This window comes from Melanostigma gelatinosum (assembly GCF_949748355.1).
Source record: "Melanostigma gelatinosum genome assembly, chromosome: 8".
Lineage (NCBI taxonomy): Eukaryota > Metazoa > Chordata > Actinopteri > Perciformes > Zoarcidae > Melanostigma > Melanostigma gelatinosum.
Window position 1 is genome coordinate 5,153,586 of NC_136641.1, and position 21,291 is coordinate 5,174,876.

General features: G+C 43.8%; 1 protein-coding gene across 1 annotated transcript in view; it reads right to left on the bottom strand.

Moving 5' to 3' along the window:
- The window catches only part of klhdc8b (kelch domain containing 8B), a gene marked incomplete at both ends in the record, with an annotated part of 115,645 nt that overhangs the window by 44,164 nt on the left and 50,190 nt on the right, over positions 1 to 21,291 (bottom strand). The window contains 2 exons of the mRNA XM_079274512.1: positions 9,475 to 9,699; positions 17,837 to 18,001. Of these exons, the coding sequence (XP_079130638.1) occupies positions 9,475 to 9,699; positions 17,837 to 18,001 (390 nt within the window). The remainder of the gene's footprint in view (positions 1 to 9,474; positions 9,700 to 17,836; positions 18,002 to 21,291) is intronic.

Here is a 21,291-nt window from a genome sequence, read left to right on the forward strand (position 1 = left end):
AAAGCGAGGGGGAAAAGTGGAGACATTTAAAAAGTGAGAGGCTGGGGGAGTTGGATGGGGAGGTGAAAGTGAGAGGAGGTGTACTGTGTGGATGGACAGCATGAGGGAGCATAAAGCTCAAAAGTGCCTGCTTCTGTCTACCTCTGTCTACCATCAATGACTCATTGTTTCAATAATTCCTGAGATTTGTTTGGTAAATGTTAAACTGTTAACTCTGTAAACTTGTAGACGTGTCGTGCGAGAAACAGAGCTTGACTGGCATAGCAACTTAGCGAACAGTCATTTCGGCAAGAGTGGGATGTCCCACGCTTGATGATGAAAGCAGACGGCAACCTCCGGTTCTGTTGAGTCAAGCTGATGCGAAAGTGTCTTAAAACTTGGAATTTCTCTACTGACCAGTAGGTGGCGACTCCTCCAGTTGCAAAAAGAAGTCTGATTCAATCCATCAATCAATCAAACTTTATTTCAGACAATATGCTCTAAACAGAGACATCTATACTCCATCGGTAGACATACTAAACATGCGTGAGAGTTTGCTTGTGCATACATCCTACGACATTGTCTGGAAATATCATCATCTGTTCTTTTATAAAATGACCAAGATATTTGACTTCATCACACCAAGATTGATTGTATAGACGTTTATGAGAAAATTACCCTACTTCTCGCTTACTGTGATTGACAGGTCTCTGTCGCTGCCAGAGCCGTATCCGACGTCACTCCTCCGTATTACAAATATGGTAACTTCTGTTGATTGGTTGCAAAAAAAGCCAAGATGGCGACGCCAAACTTGAGGCTTCATAACGGCAGTCCACAAAACAATGGGTGGCGTCACGATGACTATGCCCAGGTTATCCTGTAAGATGTATGGGCCTCTTGTCTCTGAAGAACCAATCTGATTATTCATGAACCAATAGTTTTATATTAACATGCAAATCATTGCGATATCTATGTATAATCCCTGCAGGAATATTTCGGAATCTAAATCTAGATTCTTCTAGATCATGCTGATAAGGGACTTGCACTGTTATAAGCTCTAGCTTTTCAGTGTAACTTCAAACATTTGATTTATCCGTGGCAGTCTACACATCAATCAATCAGTCAATCTTTTTGTCATTGGAAATATCCAAATTCTTTGACATGCAAAAGCATTGAGGCTTTTCAAAATTGAACCTGTAAACACTTCACCTTACCACATAATCTGTGCCGACCGTCTGTCCGAGCTGCTGGGCTCAGACGAAGGGAGGAAGGAAGAAAGGAAATGAGGGAGTAGGAAAAGGAAAGGAATCTTAGATGAACGTGTTGATATGACTTTCCCACTATAAGCAATCTGTTGGCAGATCAAAGCCCCGCATGCGTACCCTCTGAGGAGCGGGTGTCATTTCTGGGAAGATCTGCAGGCATGTGGGCTTCAAGCTTCATCGGCTGTGTGAACTTTAAAAATCCATATTGACTTTTCACATGGGTTTCAGCCGAACAAGCCTGCGAGACTTTAAGGCAGAGAAAGCAGACGGATGGAAAACATCAAATCAACCCGGTGACCTGGTTCAGATGGCAGAGACAAGGGCAGGATATTTCTGAGCTGCGGAGAGCAGCGGACCACCTCCACGTGGTGATTATACACTGTGATGCAGCTAGAAGAGAACAAGAAACAGACTAAAGCCGATCCTTGGGTATTGCCTTTCATGATGTCCATTTGGAAATTACGGAATTTAACGTTGCAGATGACATTTTAATTACTGTACAGACAGATGTTGACAGACAGAATGAGTGATCCTATGAGGCCTATAATAATCACCACATTGGCACAGGTATTAAAAACATTTTATAAGTTAATGAGTAAGGGAAAAGTTACTCAGGAAGTGTACATTTTACTTGTTAGTCCTTTAAAAAGTACTAATACTTTACTTGGAATTAAAAGTAATCCAACCAAATCGACCCTGAGAATAACCTTTATTGTGGTTGAAGCAGGAGAGTCAGTAAATCAGTCTGCAGTGTCTGCCGTCCACATATATATAGCGCTGGAGTGGAGAGCCGTTACGCACGGCCGTTCGCTGCATTTACCCTCAACAACAGCAGGCTGCCACAGTTTAACCATACAGACCTCTACACACATCAGACTGGTCCGTTAGAACTCAATATTCTGCTTTTTTTTGCAGACCTCTGGTTTGCTGATCAATATTCATCAATATGCTGCACACATGAACCAAAACAGAAGGCGCGTGGAGAGGTCCCTACACTCCGAGCGCCTACCAACTTGCCCCTGCAATTTATTATTTCAATTGAGGGTGTGAAATATTAAACAGAGGGATTTTGCTCCCTCGTAGAACCGGGCCTGTCTGTCCCTCTCCCTCTGGGTCCGGTTGAATTTTTGGCTTGAAACTTGAATAAATCCAGTTGTTTGAAGGAGATGTTGTCACAGCAACATAAAATAAAATATAATATAATCACAGCATGTAGTTAAATGGTGAAAACAGTCTGTAGCCTTGTTGTCAATTAATGGTTGTTAATATATAATTCTGAATGGGCAGCTCATGTAAAGAAAAAAAGAAATTGGCCAAGAAAATTGAAAGGTGCATCTCTACAGTATTAGTGTTTTTTGTATGTCTGCCAAGTAGCCTACATTGGGCTAAACTGTATAGTCATACAAGACTAACACTTACGTGATTATGTAATAACAGCTTAACCATCTCCGATACAACTGAGCAAACTGCATCCACTGATGGAAGCCCACAAAATGTGGCAAAAAGCTCCAGAAAACGTTTTTTGATGTCAAACCAAAAGTGTTCAACATCAGACTAAGCCAAACATTTCAGCCCGTCTCTCATGATTGAATTTTATCCAGTTGCTCTAATACCTCTCGGCTGTTCACAGGTCATGTTGATCCAGAATGAGGCCGCATGCACATAAAAGCGCTGTTGTCACTTCATCTTGCACACAGGAACGCTCTGCCCTCGATGCTACGGTCTGCCACACAGCAACGACTCTCAGTGAACACCGGAACAGCCATTAACCCATCTCATCAGCGCTGTAAAGCCGATGCGGGGAACATTTAAAATGCAAATCACCTCGATGAAAAGGGTCTGACTGTTCAGAAATGAACAGGTAATGAACCTGCTCGGTATTAGCAAAAGGCACAGAGGGTCATAACCTCTATTAAAGAGCATTACCACAGAGCAGCTCTCGTTCGTCGCGTGTCCTCGGGAGGACACTGTGTTGCTGTGTACCTGCTCCCATTTGCCGTTTACCCCCCCCCCCTCCTCCTCCTCCTAAAGGATACCGGCAAGACACGCTCAAAAGGAGCAGACATGAAACGAGGGAGCGACAGCGATGAAACACGTATTCCAGAGCAACAACAGCGACATGGGGAAATTAGTCACGCACAAAGCGCAGACACGTGAACAAACATGCTGGGTGTTGAACGTGTGTTTCACGTACATGTTCAGTGTCTCACTTGATTTTGGGGACATCTTGGTATAAACTGAAGCTAAAACAAGAACATGATTTGGTGTGACAAGAATCGCAGCAGTAACGATTGGAATCCTGCTTTTTATCACGTTGTCCTGTCCTTTGCTGAAACTTTCACGTGCGCTTAAATCAACCAGATTGGACCGCTGCTATGGCCCTACTCCTGTCTGTATGTAAGTATTACGATTATGAGATATGTTCCAACCAGATCGCTCAGAAGCTCAACATGCTCGCTGTTCATCATTTACTACAATGTCAAATCATTCAATTCATGCTCATGGCTTTTAATTCAAACTTTTAAAGCCTATACTTGTTCTAATCAATGTTTGTTATACTGTTAAGAACGGGTGATATGACAAAGTAAAACGTCAGAGACTCATCAGCATCGTTTTCAGATCAACCTGCTCGTTTGCTCACACATTTGCCACAACAACTCTATAAGCTGACAATATGTTCAAATTGTGTTTCCAGATTGTTGCACTGCCGTCAAGTGGCCAAGATGATCAACTAATTGAGATTGAAGTAAGATGTAAAGACCAGCAGTGTAACGGATCATTGTCGATCCGTGATCCAGACGGATCCCCCTCACGGGTTCGGCACGCATGTGAATCGTGGATTAATTACACAGTTTAACGTTAACTATCACAGTGTGATATAACGTTTTACTGATGATCGTTCAGTAAAATATGTGATCAGGACATCATTTATGCTTTTCTAGTCTCTGATCTCTGATAACGTTACATTGTAAAGAAATAATCAGTGTTTAAACTGACAGGAGAGTCAGTAACGATAGCGGCACCGGCTGACGAACAATCAAAGGTTCTGTTCAGTTACATTATGATGCGTTCAGGCTCTGGTCAGTTACATTATGATGCGTTCAGGCTCTGGTCAGTGAAAATGATTATTGGGTGAAGGTAAATTATAACGTTATCATGATGTGTTCAATGTGATCTCGTCAAATGTAGTGTTGGTGAGAAACTTGAATAAATCCAGTTGTTTGAAGGAGATGTTTTCACAGCAACATAAATATATATTAGAGATGAATTATGAGCTGTTTACACCAGCTCTAATAATACATCGTTAAAACTACTAATGACTAGATTTGTTTTAATCCATAAAAATACAATTGTGTGTTTTTATGAAGAAAGAAAACACTATAAATTCAAACATTCAGTATTCAGTATTTTTGATGGTTTACTGGTTCAGAGCGATTGCAATGAAAAGAAGATTGTCTGTAACCTTGAAGACCAGCTGTATAATCAAACAACAAAGGGATCTGCACATCTGGATCATCATTGATCAGCAGCAAATAAACGTGAAAGTTATATTTGCTCCCTTTATCTTTTGTGCTGATCCGATCCGAACTGTGAGTTTTATGATCCGTCACTGGATCCTACACTTCCCACAATACAAACAGCAGCATCTTTGTGTGTGTGTGTGTGTGTGTGTGTGTGTGTGCGTGTGTGTGTGTGTGTGTGTGTGTGTGTGTGTGTGTGTGTGTGTGTGTATGAACTCTCTCCCTGACCGGGAGTCAAAATGTTAAATGTAATAAATGACTTACATTATTGATGGGTATTCAAATTCAAGACTTTTTTAGTTTTTCACAGTTTCCAAGTCCGAACAAATGTTCTCAGAGAATGAGAGCTCAGCTTCAATTCTCAAGTTGGTCAATTCATTTCTTCTGCCTTCAACAATATAAATAAGATGTTAGGCCTTTACATGGGACGTAACAATTAAAATAAACTACACGAAAATGCAAAACATAACATTCGCCGGCGAATATTTCGCATCAAAACTGTTGATAGACTATATGTATTTATGTGCAAATTGACCACATGAAGAAATGCCCTCTGTGTGTAAAGGCCTGAGTCTACAGTCAAGCTAGCACCTCTGTGAGGCTGTACTAAATAGAAACATGCTAAACCATATAGCGTGTTACCATGCTATCATTTGCTAATTAGCACCACACAATATGCACAACTGAGGCTGATAGGAACGTTATTAGTTTTGCAGATATTATAAACCTAAGTTACAGAATTTGACCTGATTAGGACACTGGGAAAAGGTGGGGTGATTATCATCCATCGTGAAAGGGACAAGAATGTCTGTGCCAAATATTATAGAGACATGTCACTCAAAAGTATTTGTGCTTTCTCGCCTCACAGGATGACCGCAGTTTTATCTGGACACTGGTTCTTCAACCAGCCATGGCCCTGCTGACACCTACTACGATCTTCATTATTAACATTATTAATCCTATTACCGATACCATTAATGCACAGTACTGATTTTGTCTCTTCCCCGGAGTCCTTGTGCTTCCTCTCCTCACAGGTTTCCATGGAGCATGGTTTCATCTGGACCCTGGTCCTTCCTCCTACCATGGCCCTGCTGACTCCAACTGCTAATATCACTTTTATTATTACTCACATTACTATTTCATATTACAGATACCATTAATGCACATTATTGACCTGCTTCTTCACCAGAGTCTCTGTGCTTTCTCGCCTCACAGGTTCCTGTGTATCCGGGTTTACCTGGACCAGGTGTTGCCTCCTGTCGTGGTTCTGTCATACATTGAATGTGCTGTAATTACATTGAATGTGTTGTAATTCACTATCCTGTTCTACACATGACATCATTGCACTTCTGTCCATCCTGGGAGAGGGATCCCTCCTCTATTGCTCTCCCACAGGTTTCTTCCTCTTTTCTCCCCATTAAAGGGTTTTTTTGGGGAGTTTTTCCTGTTCTGATGTGAGGGTTCTGGGACAAGAGGATGTCAAATGTGTACATATTGTAAAGCCCTCTGAGGCAAATTTGTAATTTGTGATTTTGGGCTATACAAAAATAAATTGAATTGAATTGAATTGAATTGAAAAGTACAATTGTTAACCTTGTGTTGGCTTTAGAGGAAGAGTCAAGGAAGAGTCAGGGTACATCATCTGGGAACCGTGAATGTGTGGACAACATTCTGGCCAATCCATCCGGTTGATGTTCTTCTTTTCGTTTCACTGAAGCATGATGGTTATATGACAGTTTCCCATTTCTTTACACAGTCCTTTGCATTTTCATTGAACACTGCAAGGTCTTTTGAGTTGCAAGGGTTGGGTAGTAGAGGACAGACAAGGCAATGCTCCATAGTATGGTCTGCTTCTCCACATTCACATGCGGTTGAGCCAGCCTTGTAGCCCCATCTGACCAGAGCAGCTTTTGATGAGGCTGTTTAGTGTTTTCCATTGAGCCCATGGTGCTTCTGGGCCAGGGGGAAGGTTTTCAGTGGGGGGTATTTCAATGACAGTTGGAGGAGGGTCATTCTCAAGCTTTTCCCTCCAGAGTTGGAGTCTGGTTTCTTCCTGAGACTTTATTAGGGGCTGGACATGGCTGAGAAAGCTTCTTCTTGATTTTAGCCGTTGGGCCGGTGTCTTTCTTACGGTTGATGTTGAGATATTTCTACATTTTAATTCGCTGACTCACCACTTACCGAGGACCCATGGGAAGCAAAAGGACCATGAAATATCTCCTCCGACACCTTCTGCTCTGACACCTCTAAAATCACACAAATCCCTCATCTTATTCTGCATTCTTCAACTGACCAACGCCTGATCACACATACAGGTCTATTCCATTTAGAATGAAGACTACCAGCTGTATGAGGGAAAAGGTTTCTCACCGCAGGATTCTCAAACTCTCACAATGACAGCCCTGTGTTTTTCTAAGCGGACGGAAGCAGCAAATGTGATTGTCCAGGATTGTTACAGCCTCTAACACACCCACCACAATGTGTGATCAGGTATTCTTTCTGATCCTACCCCGTATCTAGGCACTCCAAGTGCCTCTGGTTACAGAATTATCAAAAGAGTGGTTAGCTTCTCACAGTGCGATCTAAAACCGTAGCTTTTGACTGAAGATCAAAGGTTTTGACTGAAGATCAAAGGTTTTGCCTGAAGATCAAAGGTTTTGCCTGAAGATCAAAGGTTTGGCCTGCAGATCAAAGGTTTTGCCTTGTGTAAATGGACCATTATGAATTACCTCATGACAGTGTTGCAGTCTGACTTGTGCCTTACCATCTGTGACAGCCAACTGGCAAACTAATCTCATTCCATTCATTTGCACGACTAACGCAGTTAGACTCGGCTGCGGAAATTGCAATCAAATCTCTTTTATAAAAACCAAACACGCTCCAGCATTATGCTGATACCATAAACTCCCTGTTAAATATAACTACAACATTTTATATGTATCAGTATTGCTGCTGTGCACAAAAGCAATGTTTAACCCCTTCTGCTCTCACACTCGAGGCTTCGGTGTTGATTCACCCTTTAGCCAGCGGCCTACTTGCTGAGTTACATAAAGATAAACCATGATAATCCCCTTAAAATTCACTTAAACATTCATAGCACCACGGTTCCATCTTTCTCAAAAAGATTATACTTTTTCACAGAGCTGCTGGAATCCATCTGGAGTATCAGATGTCTCCTCCTTGATAATAATAGCAGACATAATTACATCTTAAAACATGACAAGGGCACTGTGTTCTGTATTGGTGCTGGTTAAAATTGGATTTGCAGCGAATAGTACTAAATAATAAAGCACAAATCATCCTGTTCTCCACAATGATTCATTTGGTTTTGGGTGTTAAACCTTCACCATGCAGCAAAATGCAGCCTTAAAGTAGAAGGTATGAGCAGAGCATACAGTTACATTCACTCACAGATTTACAGCAACTGATGAGTTTGCCTCATCTACATCGGCAGGCATATTACCCACAATGCATTTATACATTTGTTCAGCTATCTTTTATGCGGCAACATTTCATGCGAGCCATAACTTAACGGCAAAAGTCCCGGTCGGTGTGTTTTGCTTGTGTCTTTCACTGGGTAGAGGTGTGGTGCAGGAAAGGACTCTCTGGATGAGCATCACCATCAGCTTTGATATGATCTGACGCAACTAATGCATCATCTTCCCGTGTTATGAGCACAGAACAGGTCGCTTTATTCAACGCGCTCCAGGGCGAAGAGCGTACACTGTGATGAACCAAACAACTATTATTTTGGGCTGCATACAAAGCAGCTTCTTTCTTCTCATGCATCCAAGAGAATCACGCGAAGAAGGAATCGCCTCTATAAATATTTATGCTGAGCAGAATGCTTTAAAGCCTCGCCGTGGAAATCAATGTCCAAATCAGTATTCGGATGCATGTTTTTTTTCAAATAGCTATAGACTATGCATCCCAAATAGCACATGAAATAAGGAGTACTAATCTTATATTAGTTATTATGCATCAAAGTTAATCATGATGAGTTCTCCTCGGATGGATAGGTTGTTGTGTCGTTTTGTCGCTGTCCAAGGTGCTGAAACGCAGCAGAGGAGTTTGATAGACAGTTTGAATAGAGCTAGCTCTGATATTGTCCGCCTATATGTTGGCATATGCTACAATATATTCACTCATCCATCTGTTTATAGGTCTAACTATGAGCAAATCCATTTTCATGGGCTATCGCTGTAACTTTTTTGATGAGATTATTACACAATTTGTATCCGTTTTCGTTACAACAAAAAGGAAATTCCTTGAATTCAGATTTTAGTAAAGCACAATAAAATAAAATGATGTGACCTGTGTTTTCCTTTGTTTTACGGCCGACACCTATTATTCTATTCACTGTGTAACGCTTCATGTTGACTGTTGTCGGTCCTGCATTCACACTGTGCATTTTTCAGCATTTAGTTACTTCTTGGGATTTCAACTTCAGTGAGTCAGCAACAGTCAAAGACTAGCTCCATTCGTGTTAATGTGATTTCAACACAGTAAACAGCAAAGAGGCAGACTGCTCCCTACACTGGGCCTGTTACTAATACTGTGTGTGTGTGAGAAGTCGTTTTCTTTCCCGCATCAGCCCAACTTGTGTAGCCCCCCCCCCCAGGAAAGCTCCGGGTTCTCCAGATGGGCAGTCCGCCCTCGAGTCCTGCTTTGGAAGTGGTAGTTTAACGAATACTGAGGTCATCGCTTACCTTGATCCAGATCATACTCCTCCATGGTGCTGACAAAGTGAGGTCTGGAGTAGAAGTTGTGCGGCCCCGGCTGCTGGAGCCCCCCCAGGCTGAAGAGGCTTCGCTCATTGGTGGCGCAGCAGGAAAAGGCCCTCCGGCTTGGGATGCAAGGGTAACGTGTCCAGCTCTTCATCTCCAGGTCGAAGGCCTCCAGCGCCGTCACCGGCATCTTTCCCTGACGACCGCCTGGACGAGGAAAGAGAACATTCACATTCAGGGGCGTGAAGCATTAACGATGACATTGGGACGTGATGCTGTAACACACTCCTGGATCGATTGATGTAGTTGTGGAACACAGCCCTGTTTAAAGCAACAACTTTTAACACCATCAGCAACAAATAACTTCTGCATTATCATAAAGATGCATTCCCAGGAATATTAGCATTGATATGAGCGGAGCCAGAGACTTGCGAATACAGATTTTCGGTGTGACAAGGTTTGTCCCCATTTCCTTTGTCCTGTTTTCTTTTCATTGCTTTTAATCCCCTGCTCCTGTCACAAAGTTTCCTTGGCATTTATGTCAAAGTCTGGCCAGCGCTGGGACCACATTTCATTTCAGACTGAGAGCAGAGCACAGCAGCGGGGGTGCTCCCCCAGGACGCCTGTTTACTTTCACAGATCATAGCATAACCTTGTAAAATATAACAGCAGTGGGAAAAGTCAAGTGCCGAGAGAGGGAGCGTATAGCGGGGCGGCAAGAATGTGAATGACGGAGAAAGGGAGGGAGGTTGAGGCGAGCGCTGGACAACGCCAGAGGGGTGCTGAGGGTAAAAACATTGACAGAAAAAATTGGAGAAGTGAGGGGAATTGAGAATGTAGAAACAGACGGGGAAGAAGAAAGAGGCGGAATGAGGTGCGAGAAGGATAAATGAGACGGTGACATGAGGGAAATTGTGCAAAAGTAAGAGCGGAAAGAGAGGAGAATGTGGAGGAGTGAGAGAAGAAAGTGGAAGAGGGTTGACTGGAGTGGGCCGGGTGGCACGATGCTCGATATCGGTAGCGAGACTAAGAGTCGAACTGAGTGGGAAGCATTAGAGCTGGAGAGGCGTGAGAGAAAGAAGGACGTTCTGGAGCTAAGAGATGTGTTGATGATAATATAAATGTTCAGTATACAGAGGCACTAAAAATCCACAATATGTTCAGTTTATTCTGTGTAGGGTTTGATGTGGGATCGGATAGTTCACATTGACTACATTTACATGCATCAAATATTACTGTTTTTGCACTTTTTACCAAAAAAAGACAATATACCTAATAATGTCAGGATCCAGGATCCCTGTCTGACCCGTGATTTCCCCTGATCTCCTCTACTCATGTGTTCTGTCATTCCCCTGTTTGTTATTGTGTGCCATGTGCTCTGTGGTGTCCTCTGCCTCCAGACACCTCCCATGGCCGCACCCGTGATTGTGCACAGCTGAGGACACTCCAGCCGATCGCCTCCTGCGGCCTGACACACCAGACGCAGGGCCCACTAATGAGTCCCCTGTCTCTATATAAACTCTGGTCCTGCAGTCTGGGGTGGTCAGGTCGTACCGTCTTTCACCCGGTTAACCCCGGGGCATCCTCGGCCCGCCTTGTGGTCTACGGATTACACTCCGCCGCTCTGCCCTCCTTGTGTTACACGGACTACACACGCCGTCAAGCTACTAGCCCTCCGGTGTCGAGCCACGGGCCTCACACCATCGATCTGCCACTCGGGTATTGGACCACGGGCTCCACACCTTCCTGTCTTAGTCAGGCTAAATAAAACCTGTTTCCATTCACTTCTGTCTCCTGTGGTCTTGTGTTTGGGTCCTACCTGTGAACTCCCGTGACAAATAAGCTGTTTACATGGCTGATGCAAATGAATATTCCACTAATATTCCCGTTTACATGCAGCTGTGCATATTATCTGATCAACGTAAAGCGACCCCATGCTGCATCCTCGTCACCGGGGCCTGTGAATCCCACGTCGACAGCGTTCTCAGCTGTGTTTGACGGGTCGATGCCCTAACATGTCGTTTACCAGGTCAAACTATGGAAAAGTGGAACGGCAGGAGCCGCCTGTGCCATTTCGCTTCTTTGCGTAAAAATATGTTTTTATTTCCAAAGTTTTCCGCCGTTGGAAGACTTGTTCGACCGTGTGAGCACAGCCTCCCTCTCTCATGCCTTCAACCACCTCCTTGAAAAGGTCGGCATTGCGATATGTGCACGTATCCAAAAACGTGTTGATATCCAAGTCCTTCATAGTGCTTAAAAGCAGGTGTGATTCTCCTTTCGACCAGCTTTTCTTTGGGGCATCTCTACTCCAGCTTTGCAAACTATTGGCTAGTTGGTTTGTGTTCAAAGTACAGAGCTGGTCGTAAACAGGAGAAAGGCTGTGTGTCTAAATGCACTGTTTACAGGTCCAAAGACCAGAATAATATCAGCATATCCCAAATGTGTTAGTCGGAAGTATGCTTAGCTTTACATTTCATGTGTTGTCCTTGTTTTAAAGTATTTCAGGTGTTTTATGAAATGTGTTTCATTGTCAATATTAGTGCTTGAAGTGCACTGTCCCAGTAACTTTAAACAGTATCAATGAATGCTGCAATGCTAGCGTTAGCATTGAGCTCAAAGCACCGCTGTGCCTCACAGACTGCTAGCACAGCTGTAGTCGGAGACTCAATTACATCTCATTGAATGGAACGAATTACAGCGTAACAAGCAACATTCAAATCCAAAGGGCAGCGTCTGCTAGAGACACCACAAGAGCTTTTTCTTTTCTCCATAACATATTTATGCTTCTGAACAGGGCAAAGCTAAATATCACTGGGTCTATCTCCCCTCTCACCATCTCCTCTAAAACAGAACCAGGAAAGCTGTAACAAGTGTTTTTTTGTTTGCTGTTCTGGCTTGTGTTCCTACAGGCTGCTTGTTGCTACAGTAATATACCTGCTGTTCCTGCTGTGAATGAGATTGTCCTTGCTGATGAAGGTTCAAGATGCTGGCTCGTATAAACAGTGACCATTTCTGATTGGTCTGCTGTTAACTGACACATAGCTTCAGTCGTGTAAGAGCTGCAGAGAGTGAGCAGATTTGTCTTTGTGGTAATTCCTTATCTGACTTTGCAGCTGCAGAAGGACAACACAGTATAATCCCACATTCGCTCATTCAAGAACACCCGATAAGATCCTCACGCAATCAAAGAAGTGCAGAGGGTGTGTGTGTTTCTACGCAAATCTATTTGCTACACACGATTTTTGATCAGCTTGTTGACGGCCTCTTTTCAGCTGCACTTGTGTGCCGATTACCGGCCCGCAGCACTGCGAACGAAATCCTAGATTTTAAAATGTGCGCGCAAGGATTTGAAAAGCAGCATGAACCTTGATGACTTACGTCACATGCTTGGTAAGCCTGCTGCTGTCTGGGAACACAGCAATTTAAATCAAAAGGGTTCAGGCACCAGCTGATCCAGACACACCCGCCGAGTGGAGCTGCAGCTGAAGAAGCGGCTTGAATTAACAAGGTGTGATCAGCTTCTGAAAGCAGCCAGTGCACAGGAATCACGCTCACACAGAACGACACAGAGGAAGAGAGAGGGCTGAATAAATGATGACCCGGAGTTCCAGTTATAAGAGGAAAAGAAGGAGTGTCACGTTTTCTGTTTGCGCACCGCTCAGAACTCTGGCTGTGACATCATCTTTAAACTCTCGTGTGTGTATTTGTGTGTGCGCTGTGTCACTCGTCTCTGTAATTTAGCGTGCTAGTCTGCAGTTAGGTTGTATTCATTTGTGTTGGGACTTCTCATGTCACTGCACCATGTTTTATTTCTATTTTGGTGTTTGACTACAATCTTAACGGACACTTTTTTAAATTATTATTTCATTGCAGTGTGACAGCCCATGAGATGTTCATGTCACTGTCTGAAGAAGCCCGAGAACAGCACGAAATGATCTCAGTGCAGAGACTCACATGTGACTATAAATCAAAAGTGCAAAAGTTCAGCTGGTGTGTGTGTGTGTGTGTGTGTGTGTGTGTGTGTGTGTGTGTGTGTGTGTGTGTGTGTGTGTGGGTCTCTGACTCTCAGAGGAACAGTTTGACGGTTAGCTTAGCTTAGCACAAAGACGGAGACTCGGGGGAGACACCTTTAGTGACCTGGCTCTGTCCAACATCAAAATCAACCAAGCACCGCTACAGCTCACTGATGAAACAACAATCTGCCGTCTTCACGTTGCCAAGCAACTGCTCAGACTCAATCTTCTCATCTCACTCTTTGACGGAAAGCGAATAAGTGCATTTCCCAAAATATCCCACTTTTTTCTTTAAGTTAATTGGAAAAGAGGGGCAATACTAGCCTTTAACAACAAGTGTAACTCTTTGTTAAATCAAATTGTGGTCTATGGAGTTCAGCTAATTTACTCTGTACTTATCTGTAGAAACATTGAACTATTTTCTCTGTGGACAAAAGTAATAAAACAATGTTTTATGACAATTCAAAAAGGTGATGGGGATACCAGATGTTTTTCCTTCCATTACTGGGACTCAACTCGTGACTCATGTGTTTTGGTAAATGGTAAATGGACTGTACTTGTAAAGCGCTTTTCTCGTCTTCCGACCACTCACAGCGCTTCAACACAACATGTCGTCATTCAGCCATTCACCCACTGATGGCAGGGGGCTACCATGCAAGGTGCCACCTGCCCATCAGGACTCGAACTAACCATTCTCACCCATTCCTACACCGCAGCAACAGCCTGTGGAAGGACACATCGACACAGACTAGCGGAGCCGGGGATCAAACCGCCGATCCTCTGATTGAAGGACGACGCTGCCCCACCACTGAGCCACAGGAGATTTTGTAAAAAGAAAGAAAAATAAGTTTAGGAAAGATTTTAAGTAAACAGGTAAAAACGAAACGCCAAAGTATGGTTTACAGGTTGTACTACCTTGTCATTTGTAAGTGACTTCATCATTTCAAGTGTTGATTGTAAAAAAGAAACATTGTTTCTTATCCACAAGACAAACAAACAAACAAACAAAACAAACTAGGAATTGGTGTGATGTGAGGGTTAATGTCAAAATATGATGAAGTAATGGATACATAATGGTTGAAAGATCAATTCAAATGCTAACTTGACGAGTTGCATGGTCCTGTTGTTGACTATTTTCCAGACTGGTGTTGTGAGTCTTTTCTCGTGCTGAATGTGTCAAAGACGAGGACACGCATCGATTTCAGCCGTTCTCAGCCCTCTCCTGACAGTGCACTGATTGATGGCCAGAATACAGAAATAGTGGAATTATTGGGGAACTATACAAGACAATAAACTGACATTTGAGAGTAAGGCTGACATGGTGTACGAGAAAAAAGCATCTCTTTTGTCCCCAATAAGGATGAAGTTGACAGGACCCTGATGACAAATTTCTTAGCAATATGACATTGACTCTGTGCTCACGTGCTTTGTTATCTGCTGGTATCATTCTCAAAAAGGTTCTCAATATGGTGGTCAATGTCTGAGGCCCGATAACCAGCAATGTACAGGAAACTCTGAAAGATCTTTACAACCAGCCCAAAACTGTTGTCCCCATTAGTCCCTCAGACAGAAAACACATGCGACAATAGGTTGAAAAATACACTACAATTTACATACACGTATAAGAGTGATGATGGCCGATAAGGCGGGAGGGAGGGAGGGAGTGAGTGATGGGTCAAACAAACATGACTTTTGCTCAGGGGGCGAAACCAAAAGTTTCACAAGGGATTTTTTCCGCTGACTACGTTATGTCACGTAACTGGCACAACCTCGCTGAGTCACATGACGTTAGGTCCGTAACTTACATTACATTATAAGCGTACTTATTTGAAGCCAAACCATAATGTTTTTTCTGAGCCAACTAGATGCATTGCCTGAACGTATCCACCGTTTGTTTGACGATGTTGACCACATGATACGACGTTAACCGTGACCGCTTCACAGCATCAACCACGCGGGAACCTTCTGGGTTGAGATACACAGTATCGTGACGCCGGGGGCTTCTGCCCAAGCAACAAAATATGACCAGTATGTATTGTGTGTTTGGTGTTAGTGTTGTATTCATTCGCCCTGTGTTCATGCTGAATGTAGGTATCTGACATCATGGGGACAGACAAGTTATTGATTGACGGATAAAAGTCTTATTCTCACCATAAATTTGATCTGCAGAAGCACAAAACTAAAAAGTAATAAACTGTATTGTATGTGTTGACATGTGATGTCTTATTTTGCTTCTAGATTTATTTATTTTCTCAGAAGAAGCGTTCAGATTTGACTGAAACCTGCATCAGCTCACGTGGGGGTCAAACGGCAACATATTGTCACCAGTAGAGTTTAAGGAGCAAACAGTTGCCTCTTTGCACATCCAACAAAGAGCAAGCAATGTTTCTTTTTTGGGAGTCAGTCCAGTATTCAGTTCACACTTTTGGCTCATTTTATTGTCTCCACCCACTCCTGAGTGAAATATCTATATTGGCTCTTTAGCTGCTACTGTGTTCTCTCACAGTGCGTCTCCTGTTTGGTGCTCAGCAGGCCGTGAACAAAGGCTTTATCCCAACCTGTTTATGTTTTTACTGAAAACAACTGCCTGCTTGCATTGATGTCCGAGCAACAGTTTCATGTGGCAGCTGGCAGCTGAAATTATGTTAATTCCAACTACTTTATACCATTTACTATTGTAATCTATATCAGTGAATCATATTTTATACACATGTTTTGTTAAATCTTTTTTTGCTACAAAGTAGCTACAGTTGTGAAATGAAAGCCGTACAAAGTAGCACATTTCCCTCTGAAATGTCATGAATAAAGTAACAAGTACCTCAACATTTAAGTACAATACTTGAAATGCTCGCGTGCGTTCCATCCCTGTCAACCTGCTTATGTTCTCAATATTTGCAGTAGCTCTAAAAAGCAGACTACATGTTGCCAAATTGATGAATATGGTTCCTCCGCCTGCTCGAGCTCTCTCGCACTCTGCACATAAGCAGCGAGTTATTCTACCCGTCTGGCGGAGCGTGGGAGAAACAAAACACTGCTCTCTGCTGCTGCTCTCAGGAGGGCACAGCTACTTTGTGCTGAATGAGGGCCGCCTTGTTGCCGGCAGCGTGTGGCGAAATGAATTCCGTCTCTGCTGCGAAAATGCTTCCGTGGCGAGATGAAATGGTCGCGCCCCGCCTTGTGTGATTCCAATTTTCCCTCTCGCCAGTGGTGTGAAATTTTGACCGAGTGTCAATGAGCAATAACAGCCCCCCAGAGAGGCACAATGAGAGCAAATGTAACCTCTGATCGCGGATGAGAAACCAAGCAAACAAAACACAGGATCTGCACTGCGGTGAACATACATTTGTTTTTTTCTCTCCTACAGAGAAGCTTTTACCTCCAACTCTGTCCTTCTGATCAACACTGTACCCAGACTGTGAGACTCTGACCTGACACACACATTCTTTGTCTTTCCATCATTTCCCTTCACACACACACAGTGTAAAACAGAGAGACACCACGAAGTGATTCAGACAGACTGGACTATGTACAGCCACAACTTATAAGGAGGGTTTTTGGGCAGACTTACAGTGACTATCCCGTTATCTACTCTCTCTAAGCAGTGATTGTGCATTAAAGTACCTTGAGTTTGAAAATGGTCCCACAACACCACAGCCTGAGGACTGAGGCACTTCAAACATGCCGTCAGCTATGGATGTGTCTGAACACATCCGTCCTCGCTCAGCTGAATCCCTAAAGTGAACTCTCAGGTGATGTCAGAGAGACTGTGTGGGAGGACAGAGATATAACTAGTGGGGTGGAATAGTGGTTCCCACAGGTGCTTTAAGAAAACGTGCCAAGGGTATTCATTTGTTCCTTTCTCTTTTTTTTAACAATATCCACTAAGGTGACATTAAGTTATGCTGGAAAGCAAATAACTTTAAAATAGCAGTACTGGCCGTTTCTCTCGCTGAGTGACATGCTGTTGGTCCACCCACAAAAGATCAGCTCCAGCTATGGATGGACAATCAAAGTTATTACAATCCTAAGGGGAACGGCAATCCATCAAACAGTTGTCAAGATATTTCTGTGAAAAACACTCGATGATCATCAATAGTTAGTAGGATTCATCCTCTGGGGACTCCGTACAAATTTCATTGTAATCCAGTCAATAATTGCTGAGATATTTTGGTAAGTGGGGGATCAATCAACAGCAGTCACTTTGAAGGGGTGCCATGGTTTTAAAAGGTCCGAAGACCACTGGGATGGAAACGGACGGCGTTTGTGAATTAAACATTGAGAAATGGCAAAATAAAAAAAGTGAAATCAGATGATCGGATCTCGTTTCCTACCCATCATGAAGATTTTGTTTCCTCGTACGAAGGGCGTGGCTCCGTACCGCGGCGTGGGCATGGAGGTCACCGGCTGCCATTGGTCCTTCTCTGCCTCATAAACCCTCACCGTGGCCTGTGGCGTTGTGTCGGCTCCCATACCTCCCAACGCATACACCTTTCCATCTGCACAGACACATACAAGAGGGTCGCACGGTATATTAGCAGCTTTTAGGGAGGAGGGAGAGATGGAGGGAGGAAGAGAGGGAGATGGTGAGCGCCTCAGTCACCCGGACAGATCCACAGAGCTGTGACTTAAACTGTGAAGAATAGAGCGATAATAAATCTGTCACACGGAATGCAGCTCAACACCAGTGTGTGTGATTGCCGCACACTTCAGCGGGTATGACGGTAAATCAAAAGCCGCTGTTGTACATAAAATAAATGACGCCGCAAGGACACTTTCATCCCATAAAGCACGTCGCAGTGCGTCCGCGTGGAGAGGCGGGGACGGAGGAAAGTGTGCACACACTCCTCGGCTCGTAAAAACTTTATTTTTCAAATCCCCAGAGAACTCAGTGGGTTAAGCAGAGCGCTGATACGGTAATTGCAAAAGGCCACGCTTACTCAAATGTAAGCACGTCTGGTGCTGCAATGAGCTATCTATAAATAGTAGCTTTGTACTGGGTGTGTCCCTCCATTTAGCCTCTGTTGCATTTTCACCAGTGTGGAATCCATAGATTGACTTACAGTTTGTTTTTCTGTAAGATCCCCTTTACAATACATGAGGAGAGTTGACGTTTAACATTGTACTCTGGACCACAGATATCAACCTCTCACCAAAGGCAGGAGCTCCGTGATGGGAAGGAGGTACATGAAGGTACCAGACATGCTTACACTCCATATTGAGCACATTTAATGAAAAGTATTATAGTTGTATAGGTGTCATTCTAAATGTCAATGGGTGTTGGCAACTTTGCAGTTTCCTGAATGGCCCGAGGAATGTTCTCCTCGTTGGCTTTCAACTAACTTATAGCTTTCACCATTTGCACTTCACAGTCTAAAATAACAGACAGATGTGCACTTCAACTTGAACACTGTTGGGGTCTGACCATATGGCTTAAAAATGTGCTGTGGACAAAGAGAATCAGGCCTTCACTGCTTCAAGCAAAGGTTTCATCCTGATTTGTAGTTTGATAAGAGCAAAGGAATTTCACACTCGGGTGTGAATTCCCCCCCCCCCCAAAAAAAACTATGGTTCCTGAAGTCACCTGAATGCACCGCTGCAATCTCATTGGCCGAAGGCCAAGAGACCCCAGGACCCCTGTGGTTCAACCACTGGTCTACAAAACTACCTGCAGCCCCCACCTCAACGCTTTTTCCCTTCGACCTCCGTCGAACAGGGAGCACACAACGCTCTCTTCGCCCGGACCTTCGTCCTGGACACATGAAGACACATCGGCCTCTCCTCCCCCCTCCAGCACGACGGAGGCCACGAGGAAGCAACGGCCTTCTCCCCTCCTCAAACCCTGACAGGTCACGAGCCATTTCGCTGGACGAAACGACAGTGTTCCACTTTGAGTAAGGCTCCTCCGCCCGCGATAACGAATCCGCTTCAGCGATCCGTTCTCCGCTTTTTGCTTCTTTTTCTTTTTGCGCACACTCCGGCAGGAAGACGTCTAACCCTCTCCTGACCGATGATTACCGGGAGACGTACGGACCACGTCGTCTCAGCCGAAGTTAAACTGTCCTCCCTGCAGCGAGGATAGATCACGTCTGCGTTTCGCTCCAGAGCGAGCCCACGCCACGACGGCACAGCGCCCGCTGCACGGCCGCGCTGCAAGCAGCCTGCCCCCCCCCCCCTTCCTGCCAAAGAAAACGGACCACTTTGCCACGAACACACGTCAACGTTGCAACGACGCATCGACAAGTAAGATTCTTGGCATCTGGGCATAGCTTATCTTAAATTAACGTAAGTTTAATTCAGGTCATTAATTTATATGTTGATATTCCCGTGTTTTTGTGTGTTTAAGTTACTGTCGCATGATATTGAGATATTGCGCAATCATTACGGAGCAGAGAAGCTCCGTTGTATTTGTGTATTAACTATGACTGTTTGCTTGGGATTTATTTGATTTCTTTTCATTTGTTTTATTACACTTCGTGTAGTATTCTCTCCTCATTAAATCAGCTCTGTGAGTGAAGTGTGGAATCTCGGCTATCGTACATAACTGCTGGCAGTTCTACCGACAACGGCACGTTGTGTACGATACGGCCAACTTCCCCATTTTCACTCCAACGCGGACCGCACGCAGAAGTTTGATTCATGACCCCCACCTTTGCTCTCTTTCTATCTCTGCCCCTGGGGAAACCCCGTTCAAACGATTGCCTCACAACACATGTGTGCATCGGCACACGTGATTACGTATAGCAGTCTCACCGCCATTTTGTCCGAGTCACTCGACTCCGCCATCTGGTGGTAGTTGAGCTGTAGTATCTTAAGGCCCCTCCCCTTTTGGCCCGCGTCACTCGACGCCGCCATCTTTGTAGTCTTTAGCTGTAGCTGTAAGACTCCCCTTCCTTTTCACCCACAGACCCACACACACACACACACACACACACACACACAGACATACACCCTCATCCATTTTATTCATTCTTTAGTTTAGGCATATACAATTGTATGATAACGTTTGTTGGTTGCAATATTAATTGATTTGATCATTTATTATTTTGATTTAATAAACTCTGTTATACTTTAAGGAGCAGTCATCTGTGATTACTTGTGCATATGTATTTGATAAGACTGTATGTAGTAGCCTGTGCTCGAACTTAAAACCTTCACTGTCACTGAATGTATAGTCATACGCAGACTATTGACATTATGAGTGACTACTAATTATGAGACTTAGTTTTATCGTTTGGTTATTGGTCCCTGTTCGCAGGGTGGTGCCCCGTTGTTATTAATAATCATTAATAATTGTTACATACATTAATAATTCTATTGATGTCAAGAATTCAGTTTCTTAAATGCTGATAACCCAAACACGCTCCTTTAGTTCCCAACAACACGAAGAATTCATTTCAATTTTAAATGATAATCTTCTAAATCGTGTAATAGGGGGGGGGGGGGGAGCTGCTACACAGCCGGAGTGACAATTGAAAGCATTTTGCATTCCTGGCCACAGTGTGTGTGTGTGTGTGTGTGTGTGTGCGTGTGTGCGTGTGTGATTGCCTGCTTGCGTGTGTGTGTCAAAGGGAAAATGGAAGAGGTAACAGTGTATTAAACAACAATCGACAGTGAGAGTGTGCACGTATCAGTAAATGTCCATGAGAGAGCTCATTATTTCACATGCAGCACGCGTGTCAGTGCCAATTCAAAACCACACAAAGAGCATAACTGTCAAAACGTCCGTCAGACTAAATTGCTTCTACACTCTCCAAAGCTCCTTTGTCGTAGCGGTATGACACACATT